We start from the raw sequence: 26,539 nt of genomic DNA on the forward strand, positions 1-26,539 counted from the left end.
TTCTCCCAGCGTGCTGGTAATTCCTACACTTGTGCGTGTTTGAGAGACACGAAGAAGAGAGGATGACCTCTTCCCGGAAGCGGGACTTCCATAAAAGAACCGTGGGGGGCGGGTCCCGGGCACCTGTGGTTTGGTGAGTTCCCCAGGTGACTGTGATGCGGCGGTCAGGGGGAGAGGCACCCGGAAGCTCCCGGCGTCTGCACCCAGGCAGCGCGAGGATATACCCAAAGGTGGGTTCTCAGGCGTGGGAAGCTCGACCCCTACCGGGGTCCTCGGCGAGGTGGCCGAGGCCGCGCCTTACGCAGGGACCTCCGCCGGGCCATTTGGGTGGCCCGAGTTCGCAGCAGCTTCTATTCCGCTCGTCCCTCGGCCCTCTCGACGCGCACCCACCGGCCTCACCAAGTCGCACGCAGAGGGGCAGCGGGGCGCAGACCGAGGTCCAGGTCCCTATTGCCGCCGCTGGAGCAGCGCGGTTTACCGGCAGACCTCGGCCCCCTGCCCGCGCAGCCTCGGCTCCGTCAGGCCCGGCCCCTTGCCCGGGCCGCGGCTCCACCAATCGCAGACTTCGCCCGCCGCCGCCGCACCTGCGAGGAGGGGCCCGCGCGCCGCCGCCGCCGCCGTCGCAGCGTCCCCGCCCCGCTCCGCCCCTATCGCGGCGCCCCGAGATTACCCGCCTCCGGCGCTTGGCTCCTTGCAGGCGAGGAGCGGAAGCCGCTATCTGGAAGAGGACTCCGGCGCCACAGAGCCGGGGCAGCCGCGGCAACGGCGAGGCGCGAGGCAGGGGCGCCCGGCAGACCCCGCGACCCCGAGCGAGCGGGCGCCCCGAGCGGGCAGCCTCGCCGGGGGAGGCGGAGGCGGCCACGGCGGCCGCGCTCGGGCGCCCCTCGCGCAACGCTCCATGCCCGTGTGGTGCTGCCGCTGTTCCCTGGCCGGTCATTTCAGGTGACTTCCTCGCCGGGGATGGGAGGGGAGCAGGCGTGGATGCCGCACTCTCGAGCTCTTTGGCCTGGCCCGGGCCGGGACCGGGACGGAGGGCAAGCGCCTGGACCGCCTCGGCCGTCCTGCCTGGCGTGGGGGTGGGGTGGGATGCGGTGTGGCGGGGTCCTTGCTCCGGGGAGCCCTGCGCTGTTGTTGCCTTTTCTCGCGCTGGACCGCGCGGGTCACGGGACTGCGGGACCGGCTAGGCCCGGACTGAGTCGGTTACGGCGAGCTGAGACTTCCCAGTAGTGCAAAGTTTTAGTGAAGGGTTCTACGAAGTGTCTGCCTCCCTAAAAAAAAAATTATTAAAAAGTCTTCTAAATAATGTAATGAGTGGAAGGAAGGTAGGGAACTACATTTCAGTGTCATCTAGTCACAAACAGATTTTGCCTTGTTAAGATGTTAGCCATGATAAGCCGTGTGTGTTGTAGAAATTTAAAGAATGAGGCGATTTTACAGTCACCTTATGGGGAAAGGTTTTAGGGGTGATAAAATATAATACGTTTCTAAAATTAAAGTATGTTTTCTAGATCTAGCACATTTAAATGGTCAACACCTCAGTCACTGATGGAAAGACCAGACACTAGAAACTGATTTTAACCCTGGGGTGAAGAATTGTTAAGCATAGGGAATACTTTAGTACCTTGCTTTACATATACTGATGTTCCAGAATAATTCTATGTAAGACTTCTTCCCTGGTAAAATATGAAATTCTGATCAAGCGTTCCTAAATAATGGGTTTCATTGATGGAATTTAGGTAACCCGTGAACTTGGATGGAAAGAAAGGTATATCATTTCACTAAATTTTAAAAACTAATATTCAGTTACAAACATAAGCAACAAATCAGTGGTATCTGTGACTGTCATCAGTAGAGATCATAAATATGTTTATATCACATTGCAGTTGTAAATATAGAAATACTGTTTATACTTAGTTCTTCAAAATTATAGTAACACATCACTGAATTTATTGAATGCAACAGAGAAGCACATGCACATGTATATCACGTTTACTTTTTATGACTGTTTTAATATAATTGGTTTTCTTGTAAATCCTGTGTATATTTAAGAACAGTATTCAGAGAAGAGGTTAAGAAGCGTCGTCCTATAATAAAAGAGATGTAAGGCACAGAGAAAGTTCGGAACTTCTTTTGTAATAGCGATAATCCAAGCTTGTCTAACCTCTCAGTAGTTTAGAATGAGTCTCTAAGTTGTGGATATTAAGGAAAAGTTGTTTCATGTAATAAACTGCTTGATTTTAACTTCTAGGCAAATTTGTTGACAGTACTAAGACAGCGATTTGAAAGTGTCAGATTCACTATGGAAAGTTTTAGGAAATAGGTTCCCCTAGTGAAACTTCTTAAACTAAATAAAGCCCATGAGAAACTAACATGCCTTTCAGAAAATATTGTGTGAAAGCTATTTGACACCTTTTGATACACAGTGTAGGATTCATATTCTTTTGACTAATACTAGGTGGTGAATACCATTTGCTTCCTGCCGTGCACAGAAATTTGGAGTAGGGAGTGAAAACAAAGTATTTCCTATGTTTTGGTCTTGAGGGACAGAAAGGAAAACAAACTAGCTGCCAGAGATAAACATTATGATTAATAAACCACACTTTTTATTGCAAAAATAGTTCTGTTGTGTCTAAAGTTTTTTTTTTTTTTTTTTTAATTGTTTACCAGCTCCTTCAGGAATATGTTTCAGATTTACCAATGCTATTTCTCGACCAGTTTCAGGTCAGGAGTTCAGGTCAGCCTGGCCAACATGGTGAAACCCCATCTCTACTAAAAACACAAAAATAGCCGGGCAGGGTGGTGTGTGCCTGTAATCCCAGCTACACGGGAGGTTGAGGCAGGATAATAGCTTGAACCCAGGAGACAGGTTGCAGTGACCTGAGATCGCAACACTGCACTCCAACTGGGCGACAGAGTGAGACTCTGTCTCAAAAAAAACAAAAACAAAAACAAAAAACAAAACAGATTATAAAACAGGTTGTGACATCTGTATTGTCTAACATCTAAATGGATAAGTAGTGAGACAACTGTCCACTAACTTTCCAAAGGAAAAAACCTCTTCGTGTTCTGGAAGATGAAGAGTGTGACTGACTTCATTTGTGGCTTTAGAACTTTCTTTCCATGTGGTAGTATAAATTTGGTAAATTTTAGGATCATGGTTCCAAAGACTATAAAAATTCAGTTAGTAAAACATTTCATTTTAGTTTGATCATTTAAACAAGTACTGCTATGGTATGGAAAAAGTCTTTTTGTTATCCTGATACTATGTCCCCCCTATCCTTTGAAATGTTCTCTGAAACTTTGTGCTGTAATGTTTCAAAAACAAAAAATGGAAGGCCTCTAAAAGTATCTTAAATGTCAAATAGGCTTTTAACTTGCTTCCTAACAATAGAGTAACTAATTTTGCATGTAAAGTGCTGTTCTTTACTAGTTGCTAAATATAATTGTACGTATTTTCCAATTTTAATTTGTGCCTCGAAGAAAAAGTAGATTTTTATTACTCAAAATAAGCTCTTGTTTTAAGTAGAGCAAATATCAAATTGGAAATCTAGAGATTAACATAGACCTGTGATATACTGTGTTCATAGACCTGTGATACACTGTGCATGTACTATAAAACATGTACAGCAATACTAAATTTATAACTTAAACTCTGAATTTTTTAGAAAGAGTAATTACTAAAAGTCTTGTTTCATTAATGTTTTATGTAAAACCAGTGAATCACACTTTCCGTTTTTTGTTTCCTTGTTTTTCTTTGTGTTAAACCACTATCAAATAGTAGGCAGGTTTACTACAAATAGTTTATCACAGAGTTTATACCAGTGGCTCCTGAAAAATCAGAGCAAATTTCCTATACTATGTAAATTTAGATAAGCTAATGTGTAGAGAATTTGGATAAACTAAACTTTGGTTCCTCATTGTTTGAGGGCTGCACATGCAAAAAACTACTAGACCTAATATATAAATTCAGCGATATTGCAGGATGCAAAATCAACATACAAAAGTGAATTGTATTTCTATACATTAACATTGAATAATCTGAAAATGAAATTAACAAAGGTATTTCATTTATATAATAGCATCAAAAAATGATATACTTAAGAATAAATTTAATAAAAAATCCAGTAGTTGTACACTGAAAACTACAAAATGTTGAGAGAAATTAAAGGTCTAAATAAATGAAAAGGAATTCTATGTTCATGGATTGAAAAACTTAATATTCTGTTTTTTCTTTTAAGTACAGGGATACAGGTTCAGGTTTCTTACATAGGGAAACGTGTCATGGGAGTTTGTTTCATCACCCAGGTGTTAAGCCTAGTACCCATTAGTCAGGGATGTCCAGTCTTTTTGCTTCCTTGGACCACATTGGAAGAATTGTCTTGGGCCACACATAAAATACACTCACACTGATGATAGCTGATGAGCTTAAAAAAAAAAATGGCAAGAAAATCATAACGTTTTAAGAAAGTTGACAAATTTGTGTTGAGCCACATTCAAAGCCATCCTGGGCCGCATGTGGGTTGAACAAACTTGCATTAGTTGTTTTTCTTGATCCTCTCCCTTCTCCCACCCTTCATCCTCAGGTGGGTCCCAGTGTGTGTTGTTCCCCTCTGTGTGTCCATGTGTTCTCCTCATTTAGCTCCCCCTTGTAAGTGACAACATGTGGTCTTTGGTTTTCTCTTCCTGTGTTAGTTTGCTAAGGATAAGGGCCTCCAGCTCCATCCATGTCCCTGCAAAGGACCTGATCTCATTCTTTTTTGTGGCTGTATAGTATTCTGTGGTACATATGTACCATTGATGGGCGTTTAGGTTGATTCCATGCCTTTGCTATTGTGAATAGTGCTGCAGTGAATGTACACGTGCATGTGTCTGTATAATAGAATGCTTTTTATTCGTTTGGGTATATACCCAGTAATGGGATTGCTGGGTCGACTGGTATTTCTGTCTTTAGGTCTTTGAGGAATCACCACACTGTCTTCCACAATGGCTGAACTAATACACTCCCCACAACATATAAGCATTCCCTTTTCTCTATAACCTTGTCAGCATTTGTTATTTTTTGACTTTTTAATAGCCATTTTGACTGGTGTTAGAAGGTGTCTCATTGTGGTTTTGGTTTGCGTTTCTCTAATGAGTGATGTTGAACTTTTTTTCATATGATTGTTGGCTGCATGTATGTCTTCTTTTGAGAAGTGTCTGTTCATGTCCTTTGCCCACTTTTCTATGGGGTTGTTTTTTCTTATAAATTTAAGTTCCTCATAGATGCTGGATATTAGACCTTTGTTGGATGCACAGTTTGCAAAAATTTTCTCCCATTCTGTTGGTTGTCTGTTTATTAATAGTTTCTTTTGCTGTGCAGAAGCTCTTTAGTTTAATTAGATAGCATTTGTCATTTTTTTTTTGCTTTTGTTGCAATTGCGTTTGGTGTCTTCCTCATGAAACTGCTTGTGCCTGTGTCCTGAATGGTATTTCCTAGGTTGTCTTCCAGGGTTTATATAGTTTGGGGTTTTATATTTGAGTCTTTAATCCATCTAGAGTTACTTTTTGTAGGTGGTATAAGGAAGGTATCCAGTTTAGATCTTCTGCATATGGCTAACTAGTTATCCCAGCACTATTTATTGAATAGGGAATCCTTTCCCCATTGCTTATTTTTGTCAGGTTTGTCAAGGATCAGATAGTTGCAGGTGTGCGGTCTTATTTCTGGGTTTTCTCTTCCATTGGTCTGTGTGTCTGTTTTTGTACCAGTACCATGCTGTTTTGGTTACTGTAGCCCTGTAGGATAGTCTGAAGTCAGGTGAGGTGATGCTTCCTGCTTTGTTCTTTTCACTTAGGATTGCCTTGGCTATTTAGGCTCTTTTTTGGTTTCATAAGAATTTTAAAATAGTTTTTTCTAGTTCTTTGAAGAATGTCACCGGGAGTTTAATGAGAATAGCATTGTATCTATAAATTGGGCAGTTTGTATGAGTTTGTATGGCCATTTTAATGATACTGATTCATCCTACCCATGAATATGGAATGTTTTCCCATTCCCGTCACCTCTGATTTCATTACGCAGTGGTTTTTGTCATCTGTGATTTCTTTGAGCAGTGGTTTGGAGGTTTCTAATCAAAATGACTTTGATCAGAAGCCTCCAAAGGTGCAGGAGAACCTAACCTTTGCACATCCTTTGGAGAAATACCAGGGACAGAGCAGAATATAAAACATATTAAATGCAGTTGCCAAGAGGTAGAAGCAGGCACAGGCAAGACAGCCAATGCATCTGGATCTGATCAGAGGCAGTAGTTGGAATGAGTCAGAAATAGATGGATTGAGCATATAAAACTTCCTCCCAAGGGTAGGCTTGCACTGTGAGGAGGGGTTTCCCATAGTAGCCAGGTCTGATTGGTGTCTGTTTTGGTCAAAAGAGGCTGTGTAAGAGGAAACCAAATATTTGGGGTACAGGTTACTTTCTTTGCTTCAAGAAAGCTCTCAGTGTGTCCTGAGGAAGTCTGCCCTATCTTAGGGTAGATTGGGAACTCTGAAGGTTATAGGGAAGTAGAAATTCCTGTCTCTGCCTGATTCTTTTCTATTTATCAACCTCCTCTGGGATCAGTGAGTTCAGTCCTGTGAAATAACTGATCCATCCCATGCTTATTTATCATTTGAGAGTAGTAATAAACACACTTACCCACTAGTAGGTACTTAATACTTCCAGACATTGTGGCTGTTGCTGACTATATGAAGATAAAATTAAGGGATTCTATTCTAAAGTAATCTGTAGTATAATGCAGAACATTACCTGTGTGCAGGAGATACTCCATGTATTGCATGAAAATGTGAGAATGCTAAAATTAATTTCTAGAGAGCCAATTGAGAAAGAAAAATTGGAAAATAACATTTAGATATTATTTTAATATATATTGGAAGTCTGGGTAACATAGCGAGATCCTATCTCTACCAAAAAATATTTTTTAAATTAGCCAAGTGTGGTGGCACACCTGTAGCCCCGGCTCCTCTGGAGGCTGAAGCAAGAGGATGACATGAGCCCAAGAGGTGGAGGCTGCAGTGAGCCAGGCTTGTGCCATTGCACTCCAGCCAGGGTGACAGAGCAAGATCTTGTTTCAAAAAAAAAAAAAAATATATATATATATATATATATATATATGTATGTATGTAGTATATTTTTTGAATAAAAATGTATAAACCTAATTTCTTATACCAAAATGCACAATTTATAATATATAAATACCGTAACTTTTTCTTAAAATGTGTATGACTATATGTTGTCTTTAATGCACTCGCCTTTTAAAAAGAAAGATGTAGAGGAGAAACTAGCCATTTCTAGGCTAGTTTCAGAGAATTATAAACTCCTCAACACAATGCTGTCTTTGATCATGAGAGAGCTGCTTATTTCATAGAGATTTGCCTAGAAGATACTTGTGAGAGAAAAGCAGCTATTAATACTTGGGACTTTTGAGAAAAGCGGCTATTAATATTGGGGATATTTGGCCTTCAAGTTGGTATAGGTTGACATGTAGCGAAGCTACTAATTTGAAAGCATTAATCAGAAGGATTTTCTTTGCTTCTTTTATGGAATGATTAAAATATTTTATGTCTAAATAAACTCAGAGTAGAGATTGATTTTTATAAAAGCTATATTGACTATATCTCTTTTTATTCCCTTTTTTTAAAAGAAACTATAGTGACACTGAAACTGAAGGAGAGATTTTTAATTCCTTAGTGCAATACTTTGGTGATAATTTAGGGCGAAAAGTTAAAGCGATGCCATTAGTTGAAGAAACTTCTTTACTGGAAGATTCATCAGTGACTTTTCCTGTGGTAATAATAGGTAAGTTATTGTATTTTATCTTTTAAAATTACAGTTAATGACCCTTAATACTTTTATAAATACAGTTAGTACAAGTTCTTAAGATTTTATTGAAAAGTATTCTTGGGTGGTTTGATATGCTAAAAAACTAATAACCAGATCTTTGGAGAGTAATTGGTTTATCTGATTTTAGCATCTGTGTTAAAATGCAGTATCTTTTTACTGAAGAACTGATATTACTACATTATTTTAAAATACTTCCTACATTTGTATTAATTATATGACAGTGTCATCGTAATGTGATAATATTATTAGAGCTCTGGAGAGTATTCTATGTATATTAATGGATAATACCTTACAACTCTGTAGACTTCTGATGTTGGTAGGGCGGATACAGACAGAGAAACTGACACAGATGTTGAGTAACTTGTGCAAGTTAGTAACCGGTGCTCTATTAGCAATGACATTATAGTACTCTAAGGTAATGTTTACAATTACCTTAACCACAGCATTACTATTTTATATCCTTTGTATCGCCTCAACGGATAGGCATATAAAATATTAAAAATTAAACTATTGATAAAACCTAATTCAGATTTATAAGCTTTTATAATTCAGTTTTATTGCATGCATTTAATTACCTGTTATGTATATTTTTCATCTAATATACAAACTCGAGGAATTCCGACAAGGAATATAGTGTGAAGCTAACTAAGCCAGAGGAGATAGTTAAAGAATATAGGTGCCTTGGTGGCGTATGACTTCCTGTGTTTTTTTGATAGCTTGTTTCAAAGTTAGTAGGAAGGGGAGAAAATTCATGTCCTCTGGCTTGTGGGAGGAAAAGAGGAGAGCAAGACTGTTCTTCTATACTAGGTTCTATACTAGATTCTCCTCTACAGGATATGATAGAGATGACAGTTTTTGTAATAGTTCTCAACCAAGAGATATCAGGGACCATACGTTATGTTTCATTTTCCACCTTACCTCTGACCTTGGTTTTCTATCCTGAATGAATGGAGAAATCCTGTCTTCTTGTGTGGCTAGGCTGTGGGAAGGTCAGAAAAGAAAAACTTAACCTTCATTTGCGCCTGCCCACTCCACTCCCCACAAAACAGCCTATCCCCATTTTGCCTCAGCTAGCTGTGAGTAGCTTAGCCTCATGTATATTTATATAGTGTCATTACTGTTGACAATGGCACCACCAGCCTGAGCATAAAGAGCTAATTTCTTTAATATATGTTTTCTGTTGCTGCTGTAACAAATTACCACAAACCTAGTGGCTTTAAACAATGTGAATGTATTATTCTACTGTTCTGTGGGTCGGAAATTCAACATGGGTCTTCCTGGGCCAAAATCAAGGTGTTGGCAGGGCTGTGTTGCTTTCTGGAGGCTCTAGGGAAGAATGTTTCCTTTTCCTGGCTCCCTTCTGTAGCTTCAAAATCAGCAATGTTGTTTCTTAACCTTCTTTCATTGTCATGTCTCCCATTCACCACAACTGGGAAAAGTTCTCTATTTTTAAGGACTCTCGTGATTAGATTGGGTCTACTTGGGTAATCTAGGCTACTCTCCATCTCAGGATCCTTAATCATATCTACAAAGTCTTTTTGCTGTGTAGTAACATTTGCAGGTTCTAGGGGATAGGACTGGGACATCTCTGGGCGTGGTGGATCACGCCTGTAATCCCAGAACTTTGGGAGGCTGAGATGGGCTGGATCACCTGAGCACAGGAGTTCGAGACCAGCCTGGCCAACGTGGTGAAACCCTATGTCTACTAAAAATACAAAAATAGCCGGGTGTGGTGGCGGGTGACTGTAATCCCAGCTACTTGGGAGGCTGAGGCAGGAGAATCGCCAGAACCCAGGAGGCGGAGGTTGCAGTGAGCCAAGATTGCGCCATTGTACTCCAGCTTGGGCAACAAGTGAAACTCCGTCTCAAAAAAAAAAAAAAAAAAGGAAAAGAAAAAGAGGGCCAGGCCTGGTGGCTCACACCTATAATCCCAGCACTATGGGAGGCCCAGGCAGGCAGATAACAAGGTCAGGAGATTGAGACCATCCTGGCTAACAGGGTGAAACCTTGTCTCTACTAAAAATACAAAAAATTAGCCAGGCGTGGTGGCAGGCACCTGTAGTCAGTCCCAGCTTCTCAGGAGGCTGAGGCAGGAGAATGGTGTGAACCCGTGAGGCAGAGGTTGCAGTGAGCCGAGATCGCACTACTGTACTCCAGCTTGGGCAACAGAGTGAGACTCCGTCTCAAAAAAAAAGATACAAGATTAGTTCTAAATATTTTTTATTTTTCTTTTGGTCTTTAAGGCTTCCTATTCTAGAATTATAAGTTGAAATCTTTTTCTGCTTTCTCTGTTTCTAGTATTCTTATGGTTTTACTTTTCTTACATCTTTGAGTATATTTTATTTGGGGTAACATATTAGGCAAGGAACAAGATTTTTTCTTTGTGGCTAGCAATTCTCTCAGTTGGATTAAATTTTTGAAAGGCAGAGATAATAAAGAAGTGGCAATCCAGAATAAAGGAATTGTTAATTCATAAATGGAAGTAGTTCAAGAAATCCAGTTTGGTTTTAGTTAAAGCATATAAACATATAGGAAGGCAATATCAGGATTTAGGACTGGAAAGATGGTCGCGATGTGTAATCACCTGGCAGTTTGTTGCCTGCTGCACAGACAAAACCAGTTCACTGAGACCATGGCATTGCAGTAAAGAGTTTGACACAAGGCCAGTCCATGTGAGAGAACTGCAGTTATTCAGATTAGTCTCCTGATAAAACTCTTGATTGGTCAGGCACAGTGGCTCATACCTGTAATCCCAGCACTTGGGGAGGCTGTGGTAGATGGATCACGAGGTCAAGAGATCACGACTGTCCTGGCCAACACGCTGAAACCTTGTCTGTACTAAAAATACAAAAATTAGCTGGGTGTGGTGTCGCTCACCTCTAGTCCCAGCTACTTGGGAGGCTGAGGCAGGAGAATCGCTTGAACCCAGGAGGCAGAGGTTGCAGCAAGCCGAGATCATGCCACTGCACTCCAGCCTGGTGACACAGCGAGACTTCGTCTCAATAAAAAAGGCAACAAAAAAAACAAAACTCCTGATCCCTTCTGATGGCTTGGAGGTTAGGGTTTTTCAAGGATAGCTGGGTGAACAGGGGACTAGGGAATAGGGTGCTGCTGATTGGTTGGGGATGCCATGCTGGGGGTGTCGAAAATGGTTCTCTAGCACTGAGTCCAACTCTGGGTCTCCTGGGCCACAGGACTGGTTCAGTTGAGTCTTGGGTCTGAGTCTTGAATCCTGGGACAAGTAGAGTCAGACAGTCATCAGAAATGCAAAAGTCTGAAAAGACATTTCAAAAGGCCATCCTCAGGATCTACAGTAGCTATGTTATCTGTAAGAGCAATTAGGGAAGTCACACATCATGTGACCTCCGGCTGCATGACTCTTCAGCAGTAAAGGATTATAGAAACTCTGCCTACATCTTAGCAGAATTCAGGCGCCTCTTATAATCCTAACCTTGTGGCCTTTCATTAGTTTTAGAAAGGCAGTTTAATTTTGGAAGGACTGTTACCATCCATGCTTTAAGGTTAAACTATAAATTCCTTCCATGATTAGCTTTGCCTATACCCAGGAGTGACAGAAGACAGCCGGCCTTTGAAGCTACAAGCGAGATGGAGTCAGCCATGTTAGATTTCTCTCACTGTCATAATCTTTGCAAAAGTTGTTTCAAATGGAGAACACTGGATAGTCAGAAACAAACAATTAAGACCTTTAGAACAGAAGGGTAACATGAGGAGGATTGTGTTACCAAAACTTATCTGAATGTAGTATGTGAAATGATTGGGAGTGGGTGAATCTCAGGGCAGAGAAACAGTAGGAGACTTGTCTTTTAGGTGAAAGTACAAGAATGAGAATAGCAAAGACAACTGACAAGATATAGGGGGCAAACTAGGTTTAGAACCAGAAACTGATTAACTTAGAAGTTTGCTAGTACCATACTTTGAGATAGGATGGGGTTTGAAGGAGAGGGCACCTCAATGAAGGGACTCATGAGCTTGCTTTTGAGCACATTACGTTTAAGTTATTAGTGGGCCATTCTATCAGGTAGAATCAAGAAGTAGAATGGAAATGTGGGATATATCCTTGGGAAGTAGGTCAATTTAGAGAACTAATTTTGGATGTCAGTAGCATAGAGAGTTGAAGCCTTGAGTAGATGAGATTCCCAAAAGAAAATAGGAGAGAAGGCAAAGGTAAAAATCTCATGAAACATCTGGTTTTAAGAGATTAGAAAAGGAAGAACTGGTGACAGAAAAGAGCCATCTTCAAAGTAGGAAAAAAGCCAAGGAACAAGAGTATTAAGATGCATGACCGACCCCTTTCCACCTCTTATTTTTAATAGGAAATGGACCCTCAGGAATATGCCTTTCTTATATGTTATCAGGCTACAGACCATATTTATCATCAGAAACAATACACCCAAATACAATCTTAAATAGTAAATTAGAAGAAGCAAGACATCTTTCCATTGTTGATCAGGTATTATTTCTTATGTATCAATTTAAAAATTTTTTTATGCTGAAACAAGATTAGTTTTCATTTATATAAGCTTTGTTTCTTAGTTGAAACCCATTATTCTAAATAACACCTTATATCATTTTTATTTTAGATTTGTAAATATATTCTGAGTTACTTCTGTTTATTTTCTTGAATTTATTAGAGCAGAGTTTTCTGAATTATTTCCTAATGGAGATTTAGTAGGTGCTCTGCGGTCAAGTTTGGGAGTACTGCTTTTTATCATTGAAGCATCATGGTAAACATTAGAATATACTATCTGGGAAATGCTGGCTTTTTTCAAATTCTGTCTCCCTTTTGTTCATTCAGGACTTAGAATACTTGTCTGAGGGCCTTGAGGGCCGATCATCCAATCCAGTTGCAGTACTTTTTGACACACTTCTTCATCCAGATGCTGACTTTGGGTATGATTATCCATCCGTTTTGCATTGGAAATTAGAGCAACATCATTATATCCCTCACTTAGTTCTTGGTAAAGGTCCACCTGGTGGGGCTTGGCATGTGAGTATATTTTTCTTAGCATTTTAGTGTATGTGAATTATTTGTCTTGATAAGACCAACTTGATTCTTAAGCATTATGATAATGTTATATATGATGTTTATCACGTTTTTATTTGAGAAGAACTTTAATGCTGTTAAGTTAGTTAAATATGGGTTTATTACTAGTAGCAGTAAATCAAGCCAAATTTTATTACTGGTACAGTCTTAGAATAAGCATGTCTCTATACTATCTTACAAGAATTATGTAGAAGACATTTCAAGAAAGTTTTGTGTAATAAAAATTTAAAACTCACTTATTCATTTTAGACTTTACAGAATCTCACATAGTATTTCAAAGCAGTATCCATTATTTTCTCACATTTTCAGAATCTTAAATGAAAAATGTAAAAGAGATTTTGTTAGTTTGTCTGTGATAACAAAATGCCATAGAATTGATGACTTAAACGACATATTTATTTCTCACAGTTCTGGAGGCTGGAAGTCCCAAGATGAAGGTTTCAGCCAGTTCAGTTAGGCCTTCTTCCTGGCTTTCAGATAGCTGCCTTCTCAGTGTGTCCTCACATAGCAGACAGAGAGAAATTTTCTCTTCTTAAGAAGCCAGTAATCCCATTCTGACGGACCTACCCTCATGACCTCATCTAGCCCTAATTGCCTCCCAAAGGCCCTATCTCCAAAAGCATCACATTGGGCGTCAGGACTTCAACATAAGAATTTTGAGGGTAGATACAGTTCAGTTCATAGCAGAGGTTAAACCAGAGAACCAGTGAATTAAGGATTCACTCAGTGCATTTCATTAGGGGGCCAGTAAGTAATAATTGTTCATCCTTCCTGTGTTCTTAGCAGTTAACACTGTGTCTAGTGTGTAGTGAGTGTACTTTTGTTATACAAATTGATGTTAAGTAATTTAGTTTGCTGTGTTATGAATTACAGACTTCATGGGAACTTTAATACATTACATACCAAATTTTTAGTACAAACTTCAGTTGGCTACTCGTGTATTAGTGCACTTTTGCACATCTGAAATTGTTTACATTTATAAAATGACTGTTTCAGGGTATCAGGACATTCCTAGATTAAATACATCATGGGTTTCTTTTATAATCTTTATTCTCTTTTTAATAATGAGTAGCAACTACCAAATTATTTGTTGCTTTTAGCTTAAGTTTTATGATTTTTACTTTTTAATATCAACTTTATTTAAGCTTAATTTATTTACAATAAGCTGCATCCATTTAGAGTGTATAATTTGACAAATGCCTGTAACTGTGAAACCACCAATACAAGATAAGAAGGAATTCTGTCATGCCCAAAACTTAAGTGTTTATATTTTCTCTGTTAATCAGTAGCATTCTTACTTTAAAAAAAAAGCCGTAATGTATTTGGAGGTGGGGAGGGCATTTAGACTGCCTTCTCTGAATTCCTGAGGTTTTATTTTACTTACATTTTTTCGCTTAGAAGAATGTGCAGGCAATAATTGATCTGTTTCATTTCTTTCACTTATGTATAAAAAAGTTAAAGTATGGATAAACCCTGATTACTAAAAACACATTTTGAGCCAGTGATAAAGGTTAAAATATACCTAAAAGTTGCTGATTTTTTTTCAGTCATGTATTCACTAAAATAGGGCTGCCAGTAAATATTTCAGCTGTGTACCAGTTGCCAGTCATCACCTCTATGAAGTTTCCTAATGTTCCCAGACATAATTACTTGATCCTACCTGCATTCCATATCTTAATCTTGCTGTGCTTGCCTGTAGTACTATTTATCTGTTTATGCAACCATCTCCCCTGCTATGGTTTATGTACATCCTAATTAACCTGAGTCGTGACTTAAGATGTAAACTCCTTGAGTCATCACCCCTCTCTCCTACTTATCTTCATATAGTTCTCTGTTTCTCTTGTGATCTAGTTTCTCATCACTCTCTTCCAAACTTTCTGTGGACCCTTGAACCAATTTAGTGATAAACAACTTGTTTGCTTTCCCACATCTTTAACCATTCAGTCAGATGCTGCTTCTGCTCCCTTTCTTGAAAGCTTGCAATTTCCTAAAGATACCATTCCCACTGCATCCTCTGAAGTGGAGCCTATTCATTCTCCCATAGCCCTATGTCCTATCAGGTTGGCTAGTAAGGTTGGTCTTCTCTTCACACCCCTGTGCACTTGTGTAAAAAACCCTGTTCCATTGAACAGATCATGCCATTTTCTAGCTTTTCTACCATTCCAGACTGTCTCCATTTCTGGCTTTTTTACCATTCCAGACTGTCTCCAGTTACTGAATCTGTGGCACGTAATTCATGGGTCTTCCATTATATCCCAAGTTTTGTTATCACCTTGAATCATTTTACCTCTACAAGCATGACACAGAACCAACATCTTAACCTTTTAGTTCCTTGGTCTCCTCATTCTTGATGATGTGTATTCTTCATTAGCTACTCACTCCAGTGGCTCCACTGTAGATCTTATCTGTCATAACTACTCAACTTGTAAAAACCTAAATTCTCAAATGTCTTCCTTTCTGATCACAGTTTCCTCTTCAAGCTTATCACCCAGTTATGCACACTATACATAATCTTTGAACACAGAGCGTGCTCCAGGCTGTGATCTTCATATCCTTACTTATCCAGCCCAGCTTCTATAGTCCATGGAGTTAACTATTCTCTTTAGTTCCCTTAACCCATTGTCCTTCTGTCACATAGGTTTGTCATACAGGCAATTCATCTAACTATCCACTTCATCTTTTCTTATACTTGAGCAGTCAGACCCCCAGAAAAAAAATTATACAACTGTGAAAATATTCTCCACTCTTCAGTTGGGGCCAAAACACTACTATAAGCTTTGATATTTCCTTATTAACTTCTTTTCAAACCTTTATCTCTTTTTTCTCTTTCATGCTTAGAAGTGGTCTTGGTTCTTATTTTACAGATAAAATGTAATCCATTAGGATTGAACTTCCACAGTTTCACACTCAAACCGAAAACTTACACATTGATGCAAATTCTGGTTTTTTTTTTATCCCGTGTTATAATGGAAGAGATATTACTACTATCTAAGGCTCACCTTCCAGCCACATTCTGGATCCCTGTCTTCCCAAGAACATTATTTATTTGATTTTCCCCATTTCTTTTATATCTTCAGTTTCTCTGCCAGCTTCTATTGGTCAGTATGTAAACATGCTGAAATTATTTCCATCTTTAAAAAAATTTTTAGGTGCCAGCTGATCTTTATCCTTTGGTTTATAGCTAACTTCCTGAAAGAGTTACCTATACATACTTCTCCCTGCCTTTGCCTTCTGCTCCTTAGCTTACTCACTCTACCTTCAGCCACCGGTTTTCCATTGGAACTGTTTTTTCTGAAAGTCAGTAACTTTCTTTTTTGCTTAATTTGATGACGAGTCTCAGAATTTATCTTTTCTGATCTCTGCAGCTTTTAACAGTGTTAATATCTTTCTTAGGTTCTCTGAATCTTCAGTCTCCTTGTTTTTCTTCCTGTTTGGCCACTCCTTTTCTGATACCTTTGTGGATTCTTGTCTTTTTTTGTTGTTGTTTTTTTTGAGAGAGGGTCTCACTGTCATGCAGGGTGGAGTGCAGTGGTACAGTCATAACTCACTGCAGCCTCGGACCCCTGAGCTCAAATGATCCTCCTGCCTTAGCCTCCCAGTGCTGGGATTGCAGGTGTGTGCCACCATACCCGGCTGACTCTTGTTCTTTAAAAATGTGCTTCTGTAGACCTTACCGCAAGCCCAGGTCTTTTCTTCATACTCTTCATTCTCCCTGGGTTATCTTACCTACTTCAGTGGCTCGCATATTGATATTAATTGATTCCCAAATCAGAATTCCCAAAATCAAAACCAGCCCAGATTGCTGTTTCTCATATACCCAAGTAAATACATTCCCTTGATTATTCCACAGGTGTCCTCAGACTCAACGTACCTAAAACTATCTTTATCATCAAGTCCCTTCAATTTCCTTGTCATTAAATGACATTCTCATGTAGTTACTCAAGCCAACAACCTGAGAGTCTTCCTTGATTTCTCTTTCTTCAACTCCCATTTCAAATTAATGACCAAATCTTTTTCATTTCTGATATTTTGGGTCCATCTACTCTATTTTGTTACTAATATTGGTCACTGCTGTCTTTCACCAGAATTACTGCAAACCCTTTCTAAATGGTTTTCTTACTCATTGTGTCTTCTCCAATCCATTATCCATACCAAAGCCAGACTCATCTTTCTAAATTACATGTCTGAGATGTTACACCAATGCATAAAACTCTTCAGTTGCTCTCCATTCATCTAACATACAGTATGTAGACTTTGTAATGTATCTCACCATACTCTGATCTAGCCCTTATTAGGTTTCTTGTCATATTCCTCTTTTTGTCTCTGACATTCTGTGCTCTAGCATGCTTTTGTTGGGGAGTCCAAGTTCATTCTTAGTCTCGAAGATTCAATAGGATTCACAGGACTCAGTAAAGATGGTGTACTTGTGGTTAAATTTTACTACAGTGAAAGGATACAGATTAGAATCAGCAATGGGAAAAGGCTCATGGGGCAAAGTCCAGGAGAAACCAAGTGTAAGCTTCTAGATACCCACTCCTAGTAAAGTCACAGGTGCGTGGTGTCGAGGGATGTTTTCTGTGGGGTCAGTCATATAGGCCAGCAGCTCCCATGTGACTTACCTCTGCCTCCCAGAGCAAAAACTGGTATTCACATAAATCACATTGTTAGGATAAACTCCATGGTTACACTGGTATAGCATTGCCAAGGTCTTAGGCATGCAAAACCCATGCTCATCAGGTACAGTATTCAGGGGCTCAGAAGTTATTTCTAAGAAGGTGGCAGCCAAGCCCGGTCCCGAAGACAGGCTTTTCTTGGTAATGTGAAAGGTTGGAACAACACAGGCCTGCTGAGTTAATCCTTTCAGGCACAAGGCTGAATTTCTTTTGACTCCTTGAAGGACACTCATATTTGCTCTCTTTATTAAGCTGCCACATGGATTTTTATTTGGCTTGGAATATTTTCCCTTTCTAATGGTACACTCCTCAGCCCATTTGTGTCCTTGAAGAACCAGATACTTTCTGTATGCTCCTACATACTTCTATTTAGTTTGCATCCTTTAATACTACAGTCTCCATGGCAGCTTGTATTCATGGCATATAGGTTACGTGGGGAAAAAAGAAAGGAGAAAAATGAAGAGATCAAGGCACTAGGGCTCTCAACCAACTGGAAGAACTGGTGCAGTGGGAATAATGTTAAAAAATTGTTGTCAGAAAGTGAAATAATAGTGTCTTAAGGTTTTAGAGTTACAGGTGAAACTCTCAGGTTCCAAATAATCTCTGATAGATAATACATTCTTAACAGCTCCTTTTATGATGATTCCAGGTTCTGAACCTGGTGTCAGGGCTAGCCTCCCTCAAAGCAGGTGGCAGCTTGCTACATTCTCCTTCTTGGGTGATTTGTATATAGTCACAAATGAGGCTTCACAGGGCCTAGCACATAGTAAGTACTCTGTGAATGTCAGTCAGTTATAATAATAATAATATGCTCCATTTTCAAACTTGGTGTTATAGAAGCAGGGCAAGAAGTTATGAGAAAAGGAGCCACTGCCTAAAAGAGTTGATTGAAAGAGATCATAGAGGTGATAGGTATAATAGATACTTGGCCTTTGGGCTTTTCTTGCTTTGTATTGAACAAAGCAGAAATAAGTAGGTCAAGGGAGCTTGATGGCAAGCAGTAGCCGCAGCAGTGGGTCTGTTTCTCAGGCATCCACTGCCTATTTCTGTATCCTTAAGAAGAGATGCTGCTGTATCCACATCAGCCTAGATTTTAGAATTATAATTGATGGAAGGGGGGAAAGCTTCTTTGTTGCTAATTGAAAAAAATGTTAATAATATTAAAATGGAAAGCCATCTAAAATTTTGGAACTTAACGAACATTTTTACTTTTGTTCAAAAAGTGAATATACTGAATTTTTGTTTCCCTGACATAATACTGTACATCTGAATTATGTTGATCATAGACCAAAGTTATCAACATTGTGTAGGCATTGGATAATATTGTAAATTTGTTTTATAAATGTATAACTATCTATGAAAGAAGGTTGTCGGGATAATATCAAATGATGAAGGTATATGAAAGTTTATTGGAGTAATGTTTTTGAGGTAAGTTATCCAGCCATTTAGGACTGCGGGAGCACACCTTATCCAGAGTCATAATTATTGTAAATGAAATGGATTTGGTTAAAAAACAGACAAAAAAAAAAAAAACCATGTTACTTCTTGTTTTTTGACTATACATTTTTTTTTTAAACTCTAATAGAATATGGAAGGCTCCATGTTGACAATCAGCTTTGGAAGTTGGATGGAACTACCTGGACTTAAATTTAAGGACTGGGTATCAAGTAAACGAAGGTAAAGATTGAACTGTATTAAAATTCTTTGGTGTATGTTGAAAAAGAGAATGTGGAAAAATTTCAAAATATTTGTGATTTTGTCATGGCTGAAGAATATAAATGTACATGTCTTTCAAATAAAAATGTGTCCTTGAAGCAGTAATTATAATATGCTAGTTTTCATTTAGAGATGTTATAAAACTAAGCACAGAGCTAAGGGATTATTGCAGATTGGTTTCCTGTGACTTTTTGTTAATCATGGATTTATCTACTGTCTTGTTACATCACTCTGTTTACTTTCTCATCCATCCATATATTATTTTTCATACTTTATTTTTATGCGTTGATATATAACTTTATCTATGCATATCTCTTATATGAATACCTAAACTCTGCATACCTAAAGTGTTTGACTTTCAGTGTAAAGGTTGTATATTTTATGATTGATAATTTAAAATGATGGATAAGCTAGAATCTCACTTATGGTTGGCTAATTGGGTATGAAGGAACATATTTAATAAAAAAAAAATAAGAGTAGAACTGAGGGCCTGGTGCAGTGCCTCACGCCTGTAATCCCAGCGTTTTGGGAGGCTGAGGTGGGAGGATCACCTGAGGTCAGGAGTTCGAGGCCAGCCTGACCAACATGGTGAAACCCCGTTTACTAAAAACACTAAATTAGCCAGGCGTGGTGGTGCATGCCTGTAATCCCAGCTACTCGGGAGGCTAAGGCAGGAGAATTGCTTGAACCTGGGAGGCAGAGGTTGCAGTGAGCCAAAATCGCGCCACTGCACTCTAGCCTGGGCAACAGAGCAAGACTCTGTCTCAAAAAAAAAAAAACAGAAAAAGAAAAAAAAAAACTGAGAAGAAATCTCATCTTGGAAAACTATAAATTTATTTATTTTAAGGGGAAATCACAAAATTTAAAAAGAAATATGAAAATCCTATCAGTCATTTTCAAGGATAGTAAATATTAGATAAGAATTACTAATACAGAGAATCTACTCCAATTTGACTACTCACAAAAATAATAAGAAGTTACATAACCTTTGTTAGAACAGGGATGTAACATTTGAGTACTTCACTTCCTGCTAGATAACAACCATGTTAATTCATAGAAATTTTCCTTAATATGAGGAAGCTCAGGGAGAGCAAATTTACATCATCATGGGTAATTGAGATTAAACCTTTCAAAAAATTCATTTTAGATTTTTAAAAAGAATTATATATGGGTTTGAAACTCGAAGTAAAATTAGGCAAGTTGTACCGTTCTTGATCTTCATAAGTTGGCAAGTGAAATTGCTTAACACATTCTTCACTTTGTAAAAGGGTAAGAAAGAGAAAGCTTTATGATTTATGTATCAGAAGCATTTACTTTTCTAAATTATGCATATTGTGTTGAAGTAATATGTGCAAATGAATTTTGTGATAAATTTAGGTTTAGTTGCTGCCTTTGTATAGTGTTAAGACTCTTAGGTCTCTAGAGATTGGTGGAGTTTGAGTTCTGACTCTTATGACTTCTAGTGTTGTGATCCTGAACAAAGAAACTAGTTGTCAATTTTCCATTCTGTAAAATGGAGATGATAATACAGCCATGTATTGCTTAATGATGGTGATATGTTCTGAGAATTGTGTCGTTAGGTGATTTCGTTGGGCAAACATCATAAAGTGTACTTACACAAACCTCCATGGTATAGCCTACTATACACTTGAGCTATAGGGTATAGCCTGTTGCTCCTAGGCTACAACCCAGTACAGCATGTTGCTGTACTGAATACTATAGGCAGTTGTAACACAGTTGTATTTTTGTATCTAAATATAGAAAAAGTACAGTAAAAATATGATTAAAAGATTAAAAATGGTATACCTGTATGAGGTACCATACCAAAAATGGTATACCTGTATAAGGGCACTTCCCATGAATGGAGCTTGGAGGGCTGGAAGTTGCTTTGGATGAGTCAGTGAGTGGTGAGTGAATGTGAAGGCCTAGCACATTACTGTACACTAAGGTACACCTTATAAACACTGCACACTTAGGGTCCACTAAATTTATGTTTTTAAAAGTAATTTTACCACAACTTTAAGATGGCTATGATGTCACTAAGCTGTAGGAATTTTTCAGCTCCTTTATAATCCTTTATGGGACCATTGTTGTATATGCTGTCCTTTGTTGATTGAATTATGTGACACATGACTGAAAAAGTAAAAATCTAAAGTTAATTCTAAATCTTAATTATAATTATTAAACTTTAAAAGAAAAATTTTTGTGAACTTCCCATTACAAGTTACAAACAGTCTCTGATTAATCATGGTTTGACTTAAGGTTTTTAGGTTTTAAGGTGGTACCAAAGTGATGTGCATTTTATACAAACTATACTTTGGGTACCAGTGCAACTGTTCTGTTTTACACTTTCAGTATAGAATTCAGTAAGTCACATGAGATGTTCAACAGTTTATTATAAAATAGGCTTTTTGTTATATGATTTTGCCCAACTGTAGGCTAGTGTAAGTGCTCTGAGCACATTTAAGGCAAGCTAGGCTAAGCTTTGATGTTCAGTAAGCTAGTTGTTATTAAATGCATTTTTTACTTAAAATATTTTCAGCTTACAATTGGTCTATCAGGACAAACTCCATTGTAAATTGAAGAGCATCCACATCACGAATTATGTCAAATAATTTGCTTCTTATCTCTGATTGGGGCAGGGAATTTTGCTTGTTGCTTTTGAACTTTGGAAAATGATATATAGACTAATGCAAGTTTTTCATAAAGAACAGTTATGTTTTAGCTCTGCTTATGAGTAGGAAAACACACAGAGTGAAATGTCATCTGTTATTTACCTAGATGTAAGATGACTTTAACAAAAGACAGATTTGAATTATTTTCAGTTATTAGGAAAATAGCAGTGTACTAAAATTCATGTCAAGATGGTATGTATAATTTTAAGAAGCATAGATATTACAGTTAGGCCTGTAATGGCTCAATGATTGCCATGAAAATAATTCAGTTGATAGTTATAGATTATAATTGTGAGATAAAGCAGTCCAGTTTTCAAATATCCACATTTTAATACCTTCATTTAATGAAAGTTTATCAAGCAGTGTATTTGAGCAGACACTATGCATGGCACTGGGGAAACAGAAGTGCATTAAATATAGTCTCTGCGCTCATGGGACTTCTTCCAATTTTTTGCTAAAAGTAATTCATGAAGATTTTTAATTAAAAATAGTTTGTTTTTTTAAGTGTTAGGATAATGTATAGCTAAGACACTCCAGCAGAATTAAAAAGCTATAAAAGCTTACTAGGTACATAAGTAATAATCATGGAAACTGAAAGTAGTATCCTTATAGGATATTTTTCCTTTTCCTTTTTTTAGGAACCTAAAAGGGGATCGAGTTATGCCAGAGGAAATAGCTCGCTACTATAAACATTATGTAAAAGTCATGGGTCTTCAGAAGAATTTCAGAGAGAATACTTACATAACTTCCGTATCAAGACTCTACAGAGATCAAGATGATGATGATAGTCAAGACAGAGATATTTCAACAGAGCATTTACAGATAGAGAAGTCAAACTTTATCAAGAGAAACTGGGAAATTAGGGGTTATCAGCGAATAGCTGATGGTTCTCATGTTCCCTTCTGCCTCTTTGCTGAGAATGTAGCACTGGCAACTGGAACGTTGGATTCTCCTGCCCATCTGGAAATTGAAGGGGAAGATTTTCCTTTTGTGTTTCATTCAATGCCTGAATTTGGAGCCGCTATAAACAAAGGAAAGTTGCGTGGCAAAGTGGATCCAGTGTTAATTGTAGGTTCTGGGCTTACTGCCGCTGATGCAGTACTGTGTGCTTACAACAGTAATATCCCTGTGATTCATGTGTTTCGCAGACGAGTAACTGATCCAAGCTTAATTTTCAAACAGCTTCCCAAAAAGCTGTATCCTGAATATCATAAAGTCTATCATATGATGTGTACTCAGTCATATTCTGTAGACTCAAATCTTTTATCTGATTATACCAGCTTTCCTGAGCACCATGTGCTTTCCTTTAAGTCGGACATGAGATGTGTTCTCCAAAGTGTTTCTGGATTGAAGAAAATATTTAAGCTGTCTGCAGCAGTAGTATTGATAGGTTCTCATCCTAATCTGTCTTTTCTGAAGGATCAAGGGTGTTACCTAGGCCATAAGTCAAGCCAGCCAATCACATGTAAGGGTAATCCTGTGGAAATAGATACATATACCTATGAGTGTATTAAAGAAGCCAACCTTTTTGCATTGGGTCCTTTGGTTGGAGACAATTTTGTTCGATTTTTAAAGGGAGGGGCACTGGGTGTTACACGCTGTTTAGCTACAAGACAGAAGAAAAAGCAGCATTTGTTTGTTGAAAGAGGAGGAGGTGGGATAGCTTAAAGCAAGTTTACAAGTAATTAAAATGGACAGTTTGCCGTTAAAGATTTTTAATAGTGGTTTTGCAGTGTACTGGCTTGAATTTTCTGGACTTGAGTTAACTGAAGGAGAGCCTCAAACTATAGTAACTTCATTTTTAAAAGTTACTAGAATTTGGTATCCTGATTTGTATTGTAATGTTTCAAAGGTGTCACTGTCAGACAAATAGAAACACTGCCAACTTGGTGTATCTTAAGCTTTCATTTAACTAAAACCTTCTTTTCTTGCAAAACTTATTTTTCATGATCATTTTTGGTTATTTATTATACTTGATTCCAAAATAGTACAGCCTTGAATCTATAAAACTGTGCAGTCATTATGCCAGAAATTATCTTAAATATATAATTGGTCACCTTGCTGTTCAAAGGGTGTTGCAAGGTCTTGCAGCATCTTCTTCATCTGTAGCTTGTTAGAAATGTAAACTCTCAGGCCCCACAACTTACTTCCTGCATTTTAACAAGATCCCCAAGGGATATGTATGCTCATAAAAATTTGAGACACACTGGTTTAAATGAAAATGGATATAAGGTATGTATAACTGGGGGTGGGGTGAGGGTAGGAGGCATTTACAACTCAGATTTTATTTATTTTGAAATTATCAATTGTATAAATCTAATTTATTACCAAATAGGGTCTTTTTAAAAATATTTTTATTGTTGAAACCTTGACAGGTACTTCATATTCTTCTAATAATTTAAACAGTCCAATAATGTGGTATACACTTTGACATCCAAGAATTCACCAAGATGTTTTTCAGAGGTTTATTCTCGATTTAACTATCATAGCATTTAATGAATCTGATTTGTAGTTCAATAAATTGTGGGTTGAACTACTTATCCCTGTGTGAACATTGAATTACTTTCTGTCACTGAAACTAAGGTATTTGGGTGTGGTAAGTACTTCTAAAATTGTAATACTGTTTGGGCATTGTCTAAATTATTAAAGGTTAAAACTGAAAATAAAGTCAAAATTTTTCTTTTCCATTCCAAAGGTGTACTTAGAGATCTCTAATAGTATTCATTGGAGATGACATAGCTCATATCATGGTTGTTTATTGGATTTGTCTGTTCTAATTATATAAGTGTGTTTACTGTCTGTGTTTTCACACAAACTGCTAGAATTTTTAATGTTAAGACAAAAACATCTTCTGAAGTTCTCCATGACAAATTGAATTTTTCAGTCATTTTCTTTTTTTTTTTTTGGTACAATTACTTCATCTGGAATGTCTTCATTGAACTCGTTATTCTATTTTTCTTAGAATTAAAAGTTGATTAACGTGTGTTTTTCTATTCATTTTATTGCAGTATTAAATGCTTAAGCTTATTAGGACCATAATTCACCTTAAATATAATTGTATAGAATATATTTGCATCGATCAACTAATTGCTTCAGATGAATTCTTAGACTCTTGATAATATCACACCTAATTTAACTTGATTTTACAAGCTGTACAATCCAGTTTTAGTTTTCTATTGTGATAACTTTTTTCAAACCAGTTTCACATCTTAATGAAATAACATTCTCTGACTGCACTTGCTTCAGTACTCTCTTGCTTGCCTGTTTTTGACCTCTGCATGAGTTGGATTAGATGTTTTTCTTACTGTCACTTCTAAATAGAAAATGACAGTGTTATAAAAAAGGGAAGGATAAAACCTTTGACATCCCCTTGTGTCACAGAAGTCGATGAGAGTATTTGTTAAAAAAAAAAAAAAAAAGACTTCAAGAAAAATAAAAGTTCAGTGGAGCTGCAAATAAACCTGGTGAATAATTTCATCTTTGGTAATCTCCCATTTCCTGAGTTCTTCCTCAATCCAAGCTGTCCTGTGTGGTATATAACATTCGGGCATTTTCTCTGATATACTATACTCTTATATTCTATAAATTTCTGTCCTGTAACTCTAACACTTTACATTTTTTCTTTAGTATCAACTATAGCTATTCATGGAAGGGAAGAATCACTAAATACTTGCTAGTTATAGCATGATGTGAGCATCTCCTCCTCATCCCTCGATGCCTGGCTTGGTGTCTGGCAGACAGTCCATAATTAGCAGATATTGAAAGACTGTTTACAAAGCAGAATTTGGGGATTTAAAGTGCAATGATACAACAAAAAGATTTAATTACAGCTTCCAGTGTTTTGACTATGTGAACCACATCCAACTACTTTTTTGAAAACCTAGTTTTATGTAATATATTTCTGTGGCATCAAATTTTAGTTGATTGTATTAGTCAATAGGAAGTGGTGGAAAATTTGTAAATAAATTCAACTATTAAATAAATGCAAGTTCCACTAAATCTTAGTGTTTGGAACACTGAAGAACCCAGAATGAAACAAAATTAGACTGAATGTAAATGTCATTTAAAAATCTAACTGGGGGCTGGGCACAGTGGCTCACGCCTGTAATCCCAAAACTTTGGGAGGCCGAGGCAGGTGGATCACCTGAGGTCAGGAGTTTGGGACCAGCCCTGCTAACATGGTGAAACCCCATCTCTACTAAAAATACAAAAGTTAGCCGGGCATGGTGGTGTGTGCCTGTAGTCCCAGCTACTTGGGAGGTGAGGCACAAGAATCACTTGAACCTGGGAAGCAGAGGTTGCAGTGAGCTGAGACTGCACCACTGCACTCCAGCCTGGGCCTCAGAGCAGAACTATCTGGAAAAAAAAAAAAAAAAAATTAAAAATCTAACTTGGTTACAAAGGCTGCTTGTTTCATAGTGCCATTTTGATCTGATCAGATCATGCAGTTTTTAAGTTGTATACTTTCCTTGCGGGGGGAGGGGGATAAAGGGCCCAAGTCCCCTAAGGCTAGTCTGAAGAGTATGTGAAATAAGGA

At 38.1% G+C, this 26,539-nt stretch overlaps 1 protein-coding gene across 4 annotated transcripts; it reads left to right on the plus strand.

Moving 5' to 3' along the window:
- The first annotated feature begins 75 nt into the window (after positions 1-75).
- Positions 76-25,479, plus strand: OSGIN2 (oxidative stress induced growth inhibitor family member 2). 4 transcript variants are annotated; one of them, XM_063643406.1, is made up of 6 exons: positions 76-230; positions 7,674-7,828; positions 12,208-12,344; positions 12,690-12,881; positions 19,197-19,288; positions 22,641-25,479. In XM_063643406.1, the coding sequence occupies exons 2-6, from the start codon at positions 7,762-7,764 to the stop codon at positions 23,668-23,670; spliced, it is 1,518 nt and encodes a 505-aa protein (XP_063499476.1). In that variant the 5' UTR covers positions 76-230; positions 7,674-7,761; the 3' UTR covers positions 23,671-25,479. The 4 variants fall into 4 exon arrangements, with proteins under 4 accessions (XP_063499476.1, XP_055142690.1, XP_055142689.1 ...); XM_055286715.2 differs by having other exon boundaries at positions 95-234; XM_055286714.2 differs by lacking the exon at positions 76-230 and adding an exon at positions 706-942.
- The last annotated feature ends 1,060 nt before the right edge of the window (positions 25,480-26,539 follow it).

The sequence above is a fragment of the Symphalangus syndactylus genome, chromosome 7, assembly GCF_028878055.3.
Source record: "Symphalangus syndactylus isolate Jambi chromosome 7, NHGRI_mSymSyn1-v2.1_pri, whole genome shotgun sequence".
Lineage (NCBI taxonomy): Eukaryota > Metazoa > Chordata > Mammalia > Primates > Hylobatidae > Symphalangus > Symphalangus syndactylus.